Raw genomic sequence first — 15065 nt, forward strand, 5'->3', positions numbered from 1 at the left:
CTTTGTGCTGCCTGGAATGGAGACCTTCAGTTTCCAGCAGGGATCATTACACAAGGCTGGTTTTGTTCTCTGTTAATTCATCATTCCTAGAGCTGACATGAAATTTTGTAGTCACTTTCAAGTGGCTCAAGTGAACATTGAAATTAGGTTCTCCAACTTCAAATTTTTTTGCTACAGTTTCCTTTCCTTTGGCCTGTGACTTATTTAGTTGTGGCTACAAGAAATCACAGAATATTCCGAGTTAGAAGGGACCCAGAAGGATCATCAAGTCCAACTCTTAAGTGAACAGCCCATACAGGATTGAACCCACAACCTTGGTGTTATTAACACCAGACTCTAAGCAAATGAGCTCATGACAGCGTTAAATGCTTTTTATCAAAATTGGAAACTATACAAATTAACAACTCTGATTAAAATTGAGCCTGAATTTTGAAACAATAGTTTTGCCTACCTGCAAACAAAATTATATTTGAATTTTATATCATCAAAACAATTGATTCATGAAACTGATTAAGTCCACAGAACAATGGAAATTAAAAGACCACAAAGTAAATACTGCAGTTGTGTAAAACTGGTATTTTGAAACATTAGAGGCATCTTAAAAATTTTTATTTAGCATATTGAAAAACAAATGTTACAAAAAATTTTCTATAAACATAGGCAAAAATGTTTAAATAGGATAATTTAATGTAAACCAAACCCCTTTAACATACACAATACTGTAATCAGAGGTTATTTACATCCAGTGAAGAGAGCACAACCTTCACTAATGTTAATATCATCTAAGCAAATCATTAATTTCCATAATTTCTTAAAACAGCGCCACCTTTAAGTTAGTTTTAGTCGCTAAATAATTTCAGTCCTTATACAAGATGAAATTCAATGTTACATTCAGAAGTGGGAAAGGCAGTATCCTGACTATTCATGTCATCAGTCAAGACAGCACTGCATTCAGAGTTGCAAAACCTTAGAGAGATACAACTATAAATTTATATTTATTGCATGACCATGCAATTACAGGATAGGTAAAACAACAAGAACAAAAAAGCTGTATAAAACCCCAGTACAAATAAAATTTTATTTTTCAATTAGGTTAGAAAAGCCAACCACAAGACTAAGCTATTTTCCCACATTTCACAAAACAGAACAAAACAATTCGTAATTTGACACTATTCCAACATGGAGAAAACTGTTCATGTCTCAGAGGAAATGCATTTGCACAACTGTCCCACACAGGTTTAGTTTAAATATCAAATTTATTCACCAAGACATAAATTTATAGTCCACAATGTCTTTCATACTCATGTACTCATGGAAAAGGCATTGTCTAATTAAATCACTTTAAGTTTTTGGTTGTGAATTTTTTTGGAATGGCAAGCATCAATTTTGGATTGCACATAAAAGTATCTACTGGACACAGTAACAAGACAAAAGTAACATACTCAATTTAGGAGCCAGAAACAAACCCTTCAGAAGTGGTAGTGGAATACAGAGTAAAGAAAAAACAGAAAAAAGGGAAAAGCCAGTTCATGTCTAAATTACTAAAGTAGACTGCCCATGTTCAGGGGATGATGATGGCTGCTTAACAACCTAAGGTGACATGGGTGATCTCCATGCATTTTCCTACAGGAAAGTCCTATATCCTGACGAGGAAGTTACTGCTAAAACTACTATCTGTGCTGGCAGGCACAGGAGATGCCAATATGGCACAGACACTGAAGCACCAGCTCTTTCTGAGGTGGCTCCTGCACGCTGGGATGAGGCACTTTGTTCTGGTGAATCTGCCTAAAGTAGTGTATTTATTAACTCTTGCTTGGTATGAAATGAGCTTTAACTTCCACAAGTCTCAATTCAGAATTCACAAGAGCTAAAACCACTTCAAAATAAAGGTCTGACAGTCCACAAACAAAACCCAGGCAATTTTTACTACAAGTGTCCAAAACATACTTTACTTATCTGCCTATCTTAATATATCTGTAATATATAATGAATATAAATAAGAGTTACAGTTTTAACTGTGGAGTCAGGAGTTTGGCCAGGAGTTCATCTCTAATACAACTTGCTTTAGCAGCTGAAAAGCCCCAGCAGGCAACAAAGGCAACCTACTCTTTGCCAAAACTGAGAACTCCTGACTCCACGTGTCAATACATTAGATCATATTCTTATCAAAGTGTGCATTTACACACCCATCTATAACCATCCATTTCCTTCCAATCTCCTTCCATAAAAATCCTTTGAGAAAAGGTGGGCCAAGGCCCCATGAGAGGGACATTAAGAGCAATTTCAAACAGATGGCATGGGCATTTCATTTGGGGTGTTTGAAACAAGACAGTTTGGGTTTCTGTTGTAAGAAAGACAAAATGACACAATTTAGTCCTTCAGGGCTCAATAAGTTTCATTTGGTGCTAATTCATTAGTAGACCACAGAACAGTACTAAGCTAATGCCATGCTACCCTGGTGTGGGAAGAAAGAAAACTGAAACTTAATACTCAGGAATTAAACCAAGCAATTAACTTTTAAATCAACCTGTGAAAAAAGAAACACCACACTAGAATTTGTACCACCTAAACCAGGTGGGTGAAATTCTGTACAAGCCTGCATTCATCTCTTTAGTCTCAGAAAGTCACTCCACACTAATGCTTGGGGTTATGGCTGCACGTTCTTAGAATTCCTTGGAATGGATAAGCAATAAATGTTGTTGAAAAAAGGTATCTGTATTCTCTGCAAAGAATTTCCACAGGCACCAGTACAAGGTGCACACAAGGTACCTGTCAGTAGGCAATAGAGTATCAGAACTTGAGGAAGGGGTTTATAGCAGGGAAAACCTTGAGGAAGGTTTTCATAGCTGGGGAAAAAAAGAAGTCACAGACACTGAATTTCTTTCCTTTTTCCCCCTTTTAAAAGGAGAGTAATGCCTTTGGGTGTATGTGCTTATAGATTACATCCTGGTCCCAGTGAAAATCACAGTAGGAAGTCTATGATCAGGATTTTATCCACTCTTGAGTACTTCAGTATTACTGTTGCATGAACTTTCAAGTTCTGAAGTTAACATATGCACACTTCTCACCTCTAGAATAGAAAACTAAAACCAGACAGGAAAACAGGAAAGGCAGAACACAGAAAAAAAACTTATACCATTAAATTCATCAATTAGTGTCTTGAATTGTCAGCTTCTAAGCATTTACAGAATTTTGAGCTATAATAGCAAAAGCTTTACAGTACACCTCTCCTGCTAGGAGTCTGGAATTATTGCTCTTACACCAGCATTCTCCATGAGATCCTGGTTTGAACACAAAGGCTCCCAGCTTCCTGAGGGCCAGGAGAGGGTGCAGCATGCAACAAAACTCCAAGTGAGAAAAAGGAACCAACCAGACAAGAGGCAATACTGCAAAATCAGTCCCCTCTAGTGTAAATAACTATTAAAATGTTGCTTAAAGATTCCCTATTGTAGGGAATTCTGACAGTCTGCAGTAAGAAAGGGGAGGGCGATCCCACAAATCTTGTGGGGAATGTGGACAGTGTTTGGAATAAAGCAACATCCTTCAAAACAGAGGTACTTTTGAGAAGTATGACAGAGCACCACATCTGTATCTGCACTACACTCTCATTACAGATTCCTTATCTTTTAAGACATTCTATAGGGGAAAAAAATCCCAAACCCAAAGAACAAGGGAACCTAAAAAAGGTGAAATTCATTGTATACAAGTCCATTAAATTACAGAAATGCATAATAAGCCAAGATAAAGTGCTACAAAATGATTACTGATTTTTAAAAGGTCCATGGCATTCTTCTTGTTTTACTTAGTACTGGTGACAATGGGAGTAAGTGCAATGGCAGTGGCTGAACTGGAATTCACAATGTCTTCATATTGTGGGGGTGGATCTAAATGCTGTTCAGTTTCGCTTCTTCTCGCACTGATTTCCCCAGTGGCTTCCTCATAGGAAGGAGGAGGATCACAGTTTGAGAGCCTTGTGGATATTGAGTCTGACCGTGCATCCGAATAGCTCAGACCTCCTGGAGAGAGCCCACTGACTTCATACATTTCCTCCTGTGGGGAATGAACAATGCTGAGAGGCGGCGGGAGGGGCCCTCTGCCATCAGCACCATCGCCCAGCGCTCCGTGGGCTCCCCTGTGCACGTACACCGACTGCCTACGCATTTTCTTTTTAAACAGGCATCTCCAGATGACAAAAATGACAATGAGGATAACAAAAAGGCCAATGATTAATGGAAATGCAAGGTAAAATGAATACCAGCTATGTCCTGTGTTACTTTCTCCCTGGAGTCCGTTTTTGTAGACTTTCCAGAACTCCTTCTAGAAGAGCAAGACACAACATGTCAGAAACTATAACACAGTTAATAAAAAACAAGCAATGTAAGCAAGCTGTTTTAAAGAATGAGGAAAAAAAAGGCATTTCAAATATTGATGATTAAAATAAGAACTGGCATGGATAAGCGCACATAAAACTTCCAATTTTTCTTCTCATGTGATTAGTGATACAAAAGGGATTTGGTTTTTTAAAACAACCTCTTCACTACTTTTAAGATTCTTACATCTGCACTCAATGTTTACAAACATGCAGCACAGACAAGACTAAGTAATAATATACAAAGAAAAGAAAAAACCCAACCACAAAACAAACTAGGAAAAAAATATCTCAAAAGCTCCTGCCTAATCAGCATGCACATCAGCCATCTGGTGGATCAGAATTTGTCAGCACCACTCAAGGTACAAGTTTAGGGTTTGTTTGTTCTAAAATTGCAATAATATACCAGTACAATTTGACAGGGAAACACTGGCTCAGAATGACAGACCATTTTGGCAAAGCACAACTGTGCTGTACTGTCTTATCATAATTTAGACACACCCCACTCTCTGGCTCATACATTAATTCCTGTCAGGCTATTTTGAGTTGATCCAGATCCTCTGTTTACAGTTAAAAATAGCACCATAACTATGAGGCTATTAAACAGGTTATTACATTCTAGAAACCTTGACAACATAGCTACAGATAAATGGAACATAAAGTGAAAATATGAACAAGTGAAAACAAAGATGAAGGGGGACACCAATACTTGAAAGTCCTCTTTGCTGTATTTATATGCACAAGTAGGAGCACAAAGATCATGTCACCATGCAATTTCTTCTGCAGTGAATTCTATGAAGGAACAGTACAAAAAGAAAAACATACCCTGTCTCAAAAGAGTAGCCATCCTCACCTGTAATGTCCCTCCTACTATGAAACACTTCCACTGTGTTTTATAGTCATAATTTAATGTATTTTAGTATATTGTACTATAACTAAAAAGAACCCCAAACCAAAAAACTGTAATTAAAGACACCCCCTGGTCCATGCCAGAAACTCTGAACTCTTTAGTTTTCTTTACAAATGCACAGACCTGACCCCATCCAGCTCCTGCCAGCATCACATCAATTTTAAATGACAGCACACATTTCATGCAACTGTTTATAAAACTGTCATCAGGTAGAACTGAAATTGTCAGTGCTCAGTTGTTACTAAATTATGTATTCAGGTTGCAGACTGACTTTGTGCACACACGAATCAGATTCATCAGTTTTTTTAGTCCAGGCCTGCTGCCACATGATGAACATTAAACAGAAAATGCCACCAGAGGCATTTTCTGCCACCACTGACCCCATAGGCAGCTTGAGTCTAAAAGCAGCACAATCCCTCTAGCATGGAAGTTAAGCTTTCCCTGTGCAAAGGCAGGACACCATTGGCAAAACACACTCACAACACTTCTGGATCAGAATGTACTCAGGTTAAGAGCAATGCCATGTGCATGCAACAATTCATGCAAGCATGAAAACTATCCTGTAAATTTTCTTTTCCAAAGATAAATTCAGTTTTTGTTATGCCTATGTGCAAGTTCAAAAACCAAAACGATTCTGACTCCTATACCAATCCATAATCAGGCATTTTCCCTAAATTTTAAGGCTTGATGCCACAAGCAGGTTGTCACAAGGCCCCTCTTTGATGTGAGCCCAGGTCCAAATCATCTAAGCCGTGTCAGGTAACATTGGCTTCACACAAAGTAAGAAAGTCTGGGAAGATGGACTCTAAATACTTCTCTATACAAGGGTGCTCCTTGATGTGTGTTCCACAGTGAACCCCAAACCAACTGTTCTGAGTTTAGAAAAACGTATTTTGGGGGGAACTAACATTGAAAAATGCCATTAGCTGCACAACTGAGGGCTTTTGGGATCTCTGCGTGATAAAACCTGGCAGAACCAAACACCTCATCCTCTCCTCACCAGACTACAAGGCAATTAAGAATACCTATTAGTTTTGCATCTGGTTACACTACAGCTAAATAGATTACTTAGTTGAACAAATAATATATATTTTTAACTAAAAAAAAGCAGAAAAGGATTAATTAGGATTATGAAATTCTACTGTATGTACTGGGACCAAACTTCCCACATCACTGTTCTGTGGCCTCAATGGCAGCAAAGAAATAAAATGGTACAACGTTAGTTTTTAAGACCAAAGTTGCAAAGACTTACTGAAAGTCATTAAATATACTGTGCAAGGATGTGTCATTTTAAAGACACTCTGGAGGAGAAAGGTAGTTTTGATGAAAAAGAAGAAATCACACTTCTCCCCAGCAATCTATTTTGCGTTGCAGACTGCAGAGGAAATACAGCTTCCCCAACAGAAGGGTAGTAAAGTAGCGACTGGTATTTTAATATTGTTTCCATGTTACTTCTAGGTCAGATCTATCTGCTGTGGAAAATGTCTCTGCATCTTCTTTAGAAAGCTGAACCAGCATCTCTCCTTGGCACTCTGCAACTTGGCAAAGCAGCAGAAAAGCTGTTCTGTTCTCCCAGAGTAGCAGGCACTTAGTGCAGAACAGGGTGTGTTGCTTTTGGGATGTTTGACTTGGTGATGTGACCAGACAGATGTATAAAGAGCTTAAACTAAGACTTTAAACTGCCTTAAGGATGAAAGTAGTTTAATGTCCTCTTTCATTTACATGCAAGGCAAGGAAAATTCAAGACGGTTTAGACACTCCCCACTCCCAGTCAAAAATTACTTTAGGTTTAACACTATCTTAACAGAGACAGAGGAGTAAAGTTCTGCACAAGGTGGAAAACACTAAGAAAGAAACACTTGCTTACTCATTAAAAAAAAATTCTTTTAAATGTTCTTCAGGGGAGAAGAAAAAACAACCAACCAAAAAAACAACCCTGCAAAACCCCACCAAATATAACCTTGTTAGCATACTAGATCCCAGGTTTCCAGCTTGCATTTTTGCAAGTCACATCTCCAAGAGAGGCACAAAGACTTTTAGTTCCAGACTGCCACAGGAACTGCAGGAAACCCATCCTTCAGGTCTGGGTTGCACAGCTGCCAAGCTCTCCCTCTGCTCTGCTACCCCACAGCTACACTGCAGAGTAAAGTGATGGTGCAGGAGGAGTACAAAGACATCGGGTCAGAGTCAAATCCTGCCCAACAAAGCCACAGACAACTTAGATGAATTTGCACAGTGTGAGGATTTGTACAAACTGCAGTGAAAAAGACCAAGAGGGGGAAGACTGAAAACTTACAAAGTAGCTGTAAAATTCATACAGAAAGTTAAAGAGTAATTTAGAAGCTGGAAAACTCACAGCACAAACATTCCACCCACAATTGCTGGTCTCTTAAACTAACAACAGAAAAGACTTCCTGCTTGACAAAATTACTAACTTGTGATTAATGAAAAGGACACTTCAGTAATCATTTATCCCTGAGTGCTGTACAACCAGGAATACCAGGTGTAAAAGCCTTATAAGGCTGAAAAACTAAGTTAAGCAGGCCACATAATCAGATAACTGCAATGGAAAAGACTTAGAAAACATCTAACATATATTCCTGCCAAGAACTACTTTTCTGAATGTACCTTAGTGTTTTGGCAAATTCAGTTTGAAATAATAGAAGGGAATTCTCAAATGCATCCTGAAGACAATTACAGCAAAATTTGCAAGAATTTTGTTTCCCTCTTATTTGTAATACTTCTCAGAACAGAGTCACTATCAGTCAACTGGATCTGAATGCTGAATCAAATAAGGGATCTGCAAGGAAGTCAGGAGACTCACACCCTCCTGAGAATTTCAGCAGAGGCCTTTATGACATTTGGCAGCATTGTCAGCCTCAAATGATCCTTTGTCAATTGCCTGACTTGTTTTAAAGGTGCACTGATAATAAGCCAGTCAGAAGACTGCTTGGTATTCGCCAGGCAGAGGGTGAGAACAGAGCAGTAAGGGGAAGTGAGTGCACCTGCTACACGCTTTCCTTCTGGTCTGCCCCCAGTTTCAAGTAGCAGGAAAAGATTCACCTCTTCTGAGTATTTATCCAGCATCCATAATTACACAGACTGACACTGGCAGCCTTACTCAATCACATCATTTTAGATCTGGTGCTGCCGAATTTTGAGTTGCTTACTAAGCTTTTTAGCAGTAGTTTGTTTGTTTTGCTTGAATAAAGCAACACAGAGAGCTTTGCAATTTTTGCAATGCTTAAAATTCACAGGAAATTTGCAACAGGAATGAAAATCTGTGACTTCCAGCTTTTAAAATCTTCATGCAGTTTAATTTTAAAAAAGTGACTTAATGGAAATTAAATTAATACCAGTACTACAACCACACTCAGATACTTTGCACAGTAACCTTTGTATAAATCTTTGAGCCTCCCCACAACCTCTGACACCTGACCAGTGACCACATGCAGTGCTGCCTGCAGGCTACAGGCACCACCAATAAACAGCTCTACAAGATCACACCTAGGGCTCACCTTATCTGTTAACTTCTCTCTGACAATAATCTTTAGACTGCTGAAAGAGTTCAAACAGAAGCAGGCAGTGATACTCTCCCAGATTTCACATATTTGTACCTCAAGAACCTCCATTAGCCAAAGCTGATTCCTTTTAATTAATGGTTCCAGACTGATTAATCTTCCCTTCAGTTACATCACTGTTCTCTGAACCTATACAAGCTTTTAGGATCTGAGACATCCTGTGGCAAGGCAGCTCTATTAGCTGTGGTGAGGAGAGACTTCTATTTGCTTTGAACCTGCACCTTTGCAGTTTCCTCTGAGGCCCTCTTAGCTCTGCTATCAGAAGGATGGCAAGTCACTGACCCTCAGCTCAGCCTTCATCTCAGACATCATCACATATTCCCTGATTCAATTATTTTATGATCTATTGTTGTTATACATGTCTTTCCATATTTTTCAACAATTGTCACACTTCTCTGGTCCTTCCTCACCTACTAATTTGCTTTTAAAGAGGGAGATGAGAGTTGTACACATTCAAGATGTGAGTAAACTCTCTATTTTGATCTCTGTTCCTTTACTTCAGATTCTTATCACTCATTTTTTTTTTTATCTGGTTTTGGCTTTGTTTGACTGCTCAGCTTTAAATTGAAGTCTTCATAGATTGAAATTGTGATCTTGTTCCTGAATTCAGTTCAGAGCCAATCATATATTATAACAAATGTTCCCAATTCCTTCACATGCACATTTGTCAACACAGAATTTCATACTCTATTTTACCCACAAAGAACTTCAAATTCTTCCCTGTTGGCTCTAGCCTAACATAATAGTTTTATCTTTATAATTAACTATATAGTTTTAAATAATAATTCTGAATCTGTCAAAATCCCCAAGCCTGTCTTGGAAATATTGAATGGCATGTATGCACATTTGACATACACAATGCTAATTAAAAACTCATGCATCAAAAATAACTTGAGGGAACTACTTGATATTCTTTTAATATTACAAATCTGCATGTTGCAGACCTGTCCAGAAGACTGCAGAAAAACAAAGAAGCAACTGGACAAGATAAAAAATACAAAGATAGAGATTAGACAAAAAGTTACCATGAGATAAATAAGCTACAGACCCTATCTGACTTCCAGTCTATCTGTACTATGAAAGCTTTGCTCCTGTGTTTCTCTGAATATACTGTATCATATTCCCAGTCTACTGCATCCATTCCCTTCCCCTGGGACACAGATGTTAAGTATCACTAAGTGGCTGTGTGGATGGATACTGCTGGGGGACAATGCACTAAATAAAGCCCAAGTAAATGAGTCTGGTCAGGCACGAGTGCACATTAGCAGAGCCTGGCCCATTAGCAACTCGCCACAGCAGAACACAGCAGCCAGGGAAAAAGGATACAGTAGTGGAAATGGATAATAGGTCAGGACCTTATTGGAAGCTCCTTCACCACTTGCGGCAGAAAAAGAAATGTAATTATTTCTATTTTACTACTCCCAAATACCTCTGCAAGGGAAATGCTAATTACCATAACATGTTCCTAAATGGGAGAAAGAAGCTGAAGTGAGAGACAACATGTTCAGGTTATGTTTTCTCTAGTGACTGGAACAAAAAGCAAAAATGATATTGTGTTAGAATTTTATACAAGTTGTCTCATTGTACACATTATTCTTAATTACACAATGAGCTATCATTAGGAATAGTCACAACAAGTCAAGTTTGGGAGGTAAAAAACACATGTGTGCAGGCACTTTACAGCTTCAGAAAGAAGCAACTTTGAAGAGATACCACATGTCCTACAACTTCATTTTAATAAATCAGAAAATTCTCCTGCCAGCCTTATCCATCTCCCCAGGTATGACCCCCAACAAAAAGATCCCAAGAACTTAAAATGTCCACTATGCCTTTATACACTTATTTTTTGATGTAGAGCTCAGCTACTGAAGAGTGGAATGTGTCACCTGCACAAATTTTGGAAGAAATCTGCAATGTTCCCTGTGCCACTTGGGCCACTAAATCACTGTGTCCTTGCCAGTACAATTTCCCTGGGCAAAAACCAAACCTAATGCAATGCTGGAAAACACACAAGCACTCAGCACACCCAAAAGTTTAGTATCAATACAGCCTACCCATCTTTACATACACAGCAAAACATACCGTTTTTTCCTCATTTTCAAATGCTTCTCTTGCTTCTTCATAGCTACAGATTTCTTCTCTGCATTCATGTTCTATGTCACCTTGCTTTATTTCTTCCAGGAAAGTGTTGGCTCTTGGGTATCTTTTTAACACGGAGTTGGCTTTGTCCTCTGTTAAGAACACTGCAAAGAAGAGGAGAGACAACAAAGGTCACTTCTAAAATAGATACCCAAAACCTCATGCTAAAATTGCTCAAAGAAAATATGCCTTTGAGAAAAAGTTTTTTCAAAGTCTTCCCCTTCATTTGATATGATAAAAAGCCTTTCCTAGTTTTGCTCACTGTTGTAAGTAGTTGGGCCTACAATTTCAGTATCTACTGCTCAAATGTCATAAATGCAGAGACCTCCATGCAGCATCATAATCACGTGTGGTGTAACAAGACTGAAGCTGGTGCCCAAGAAGAATCCTTGGAAGAGAGAGGCACATGCTCAGCTCAAGCTGACACAGAACAAACAAATCCTGCTTGTCAACATCCAAAATGATATTTGCAACTGCCTCAGGACATCATAGCCAGAATGCTCTGAAGTTTTTGATATAAATATTTATGACTATTACCCAGAGTCACAAACAACAGGCAGCTGCATTTATCAATGTTTAAGTCTGTAAGTTTTCTCAAACAACTTTGAAGCAGACTTACTCTCTTCATTCCAGAAATATCAACCATGAAATTGGTACCCTTTTGAGAATGTGGGGGGAAGTATCCTCTTTCTATTTTCTTGAACCATACAGATAACCTCACCTTATTTGATGAATCAAATGAAACAATCCTAAAAGGCAACCAGTGTTCTGACACAGGTATTCCTTATTTGCTTTCCTTAGTTTGCTGTTCAAAGAAGAGAGCTGGAAGCAATCTCTTTTCTTCTGATGTTCCAGCTTTCCATCAAACTCTGTCTCAATGTTTTCTACATAAGCAGTAACTGGAAACACTATGAAATGCATCAGACTGAATTACCCAGGAGGTACATCTGCAGTGCATGATGAAGGAATTCTCCAGCTATTTCAGGTCAGGAAGCAGGACCATCAAGTCAGTGCTACACTGTTCTTGGGTTCTCAGTGCCAGCACGAGGGGATAATGATTCTGCCACACTATGCATTTGTTGCACTTTCTTGGCCTACACAATCATTTGTACATTGCTTCATTTACAGTTAGTCTGAAGGGTTTTGTTTCCCTTAATCATCTGATTTTTAATGTTATAAAAGGAGGACAGCAAGGAAACAAAGACAATCCCTGTGTTTTTGCTTTAGAAAGATGTGGTGGTATTTGCCAGCACTGATTAGCATAATTAGGCATAACTAATTTCAACTTGTTTAGTGTCTGTGGTATACTATTGTAATGGATCTATGTGGCCAGGCTACAGGGGTAGCCTCTGTGAGAAGCTGCTAGAAAATTACCCCATGTCAGGTGGGAAGCAAGGGGAGGAGGTGCTCCAGGTGCCAGAGCTGAGATTCCCCTGGAGCCCAAGGTGCAGACCATGGTGGAGGGGAGGGACAGCTTTGGGGGCCACTTGGTGTCCAGCCAGGTTCAATCAGTCACAACTTGGTTACAAATCATTAGAGAGTGATCTTCCTTTTGCAAAGGATTAAATGAAGATGCAAAGATTGAATTCCAAAACACCACTGACTCCTGTGCTTCCAGCTGAATACATTACATACATGCATTCACACAAATTACACTGCTCATGAGGATGACAGGGGTACAGTGCATTCAACTCTGCAACTGCACCTACTGCAAATTTGGGTTTCTTCAGCACCACAGGTGAGCACATGGACATCTCCTATGGTGTAAGTTCAGTGACTAAACAACACAGAAATTAATATTCAGAAATCTCTTCAAAAAGGAAAGAAGATGGCTTTTTTCCACTTCCCACACAATTCCCCTCACTTCCCTCTAGGCCTGAATAACTTGGTTTCTTTCATCCTCATGCCTCAGTGATCACCTCAAGGTGGTGAGCTGAAGAACTCATCCATGTCAGGAATGCAGCACACAGCCATGCCTGGGGATGAACTGCCAGTGCTTTTCCTACTTTCCCCAAATCCTTGTGGGCATTCTTGAAAGGAACAAGTGTCAGGCCAGACTCTCCTAAGAGTGTCCATATGTAGAAGCACTGAAGAGTAGATAATGCATTACAAATTAAGTTTTCCTTCCTCCAGCAGACAAAAGCTAGGGAATTTCATTTCACGGATGGAATCCATCTCCAAAAAGAGCAATGAGAGAAATGATGACAGCTTTGTATGGGATGCAGAGGGAAAAGAAACACAGGAAAGGGCAGGTAGCTGAGAATACCCTGATTTACAGATTCTGGCTCTCAGAAACAACATACAAATACTTGTTTCTGCATGCACTTTCCAATTTGCAAAGAGAGTAAAGGTTTCAAAGCTGGCATGTTAAGAAATATTGCATTTGATACATATTGGTATGAATTTCTAGGTAATACTTTAGTTTTCCAAAAGGAGCTATTCTGATTCAAAATGCATTCATAAAGAACAGCAAAATGTTAATTCAGTTCAAGAATGGACAGTATATGACTATTTATACCCCCAAAGTTTTTATTTAACAACTCATATTCAGAAAGTCTGTCTTCTCTCACAATACAGTATAGAAAATGCATGTACCATAGAGACAAAGCCTGCTGAGGAAAATAAACTACATCCCATATTAATTATGAATGTATCCTATAAATAACAATCTCTGGCTAACCCAGACTAGGAATGCCTTTTGACACTACAAGGCTGAAAAAACAATGAAGTATATTAACTTGTTTGTTCTGATGAGACATTTTGAATGCTTTGCACGATCCTAGTGACTTCGAATCCTATGGAGAAGTCAATATAAATGTATCAAGGAAATAAAACATGCTATCAAAATGCAGGGATTTAATGAGAATCAGTCATGGCCTGATGAATCTTATAAAAAAAAGAAAATGGAACCGTATTGCAGAACCCACTTCGACTTCTCAGTGTTCCAGGACCATAATTATGTAGATATTCAGCTATAGATGGATAGGAGTGTGCAAAAAGCCCACTTTGGGTTGGATGCCCACCTAGTAAGCCACAGCATGGCTGAATTCACTGCAGCTGTTACTGTGGAGCTGAACATAATCAGGGAACACTTGCATGTGGTAAGAATAAAGGAATGAAGCAAGATAAGTCACTTTTTCACTTTGTTAAGGAGATCAACTAGCAAATACAAGAGAAAAGAAAAGTCAAAATTGTTGTTTTGACATTATGTAAGATACACACAGAAACAAATAATCTGAAGTCTCTTCTAGTTCCCCAGTTTTTGTATGATATAGATGAAGATGTACAACTACCAAATTTAATGCATTTGAATACATTATTTCTTCAGACATGCTTGTGCTCTGTATGTAACTGTAATAATTGGCTTTTAACAAATTTTTATGTATCAGAAAGCTTCCAAAGGCTTCGTTTCATTTATTATTATTGAAGAGAACAATACAGTCAGATCAATTCATTACACATCCTCTGGAAAGCCTGCCTGCTACCCTAATAGTGAATGGATACTCTAGAAAGGTGAAATTCAATCAGAACCAGAGGCAGGCAAGGACACCAGAGGATAAATACATTGCAGCCTGCCAGCTGAAGCTGTCACAGGGGAAGAAAACAGGTTCTAGGTCTCTAGTGACAGAAGGGACAGGGATCAGCAGCGTAGGAAAAGTATTCCGAGGCACAGAAGTGCCACTAAAGCAGAGCCCAAGGCAGCCTGAACACCAAAACCAGCTCTATTGAGACCATTATTGAGCTTCCTCTTTTGACTCCTCACCAACATCTAACCACACTAAAATCACTACTAAATAGTAAAAGTAAACATTTTAGCTCTAAATTTGAAGCTGCTGCTATTAAATTAGAATCTTTTTGTAGGTCATCTTAGTAAGTCCATTTGGTTTGAATAGGGCTGGAAGGAGAAAAATGATTTGTGCTTTTATTTACAAAGTTTAAAAAGTGAATTCTGCTCTGAGAATCTGGAGTTACAGAGAGACAAGCTTAAAAACAGTTAAAGCTAAAGTACTCAAGGCTGCAAATTCAGCTTTGTGGTCTTCATTTTGCAGCCAGCTTTCAAAGAGCC

At 38.8% G+C, this 15065-nt stretch overlaps 1 protein-coding gene across 4 annotated transcripts in view; it reads right to left on the bottom strand.

Moving 5' to 3' along the window:
* Positions 1–577: 577 nt before the first annotated feature.
* PRRG1 (proline rich and Gla domain 1) overlaps positions 578–15065 on the bottom strand; it is a 31373-nt gene continuing 16885 nt past the window's right edge. For all 4 annotated transcript variants that reach the window (XM_069030744.1, XM_069030819.1, XM_069030986.1 and 1 more), the window contains 2 exons: positions 10943–11103; positions 578–4317 (listed from right to left, as the gene is read on the bottom strand). In XM_069030744.1, the coding sequence (XP_068886845.1) occupies positions 3799–4317; positions 10943–11103 (680 nt within the window). In that variant the 3' untranslated portion in view covers positions 578–3798. The remainder of the gene's footprint in view (positions 4318–10942; positions 11104–15065) is intronic.

Source organism: Aphelocoma coerulescens, chromosome 1 (genome assembly GCF_041296385.1).
Source record: "Aphelocoma coerulescens isolate FSJ_1873_10779 chromosome 1, UR_Acoe_1.0, whole genome shotgun sequence".
In the NCBI taxonomy this organism is placed as follows: domain Eukaryota; kingdom Metazoa; phylum Chordata; class Aves; order Passeriformes; family Corvidae; genus Aphelocoma; species Aphelocoma coerulescens.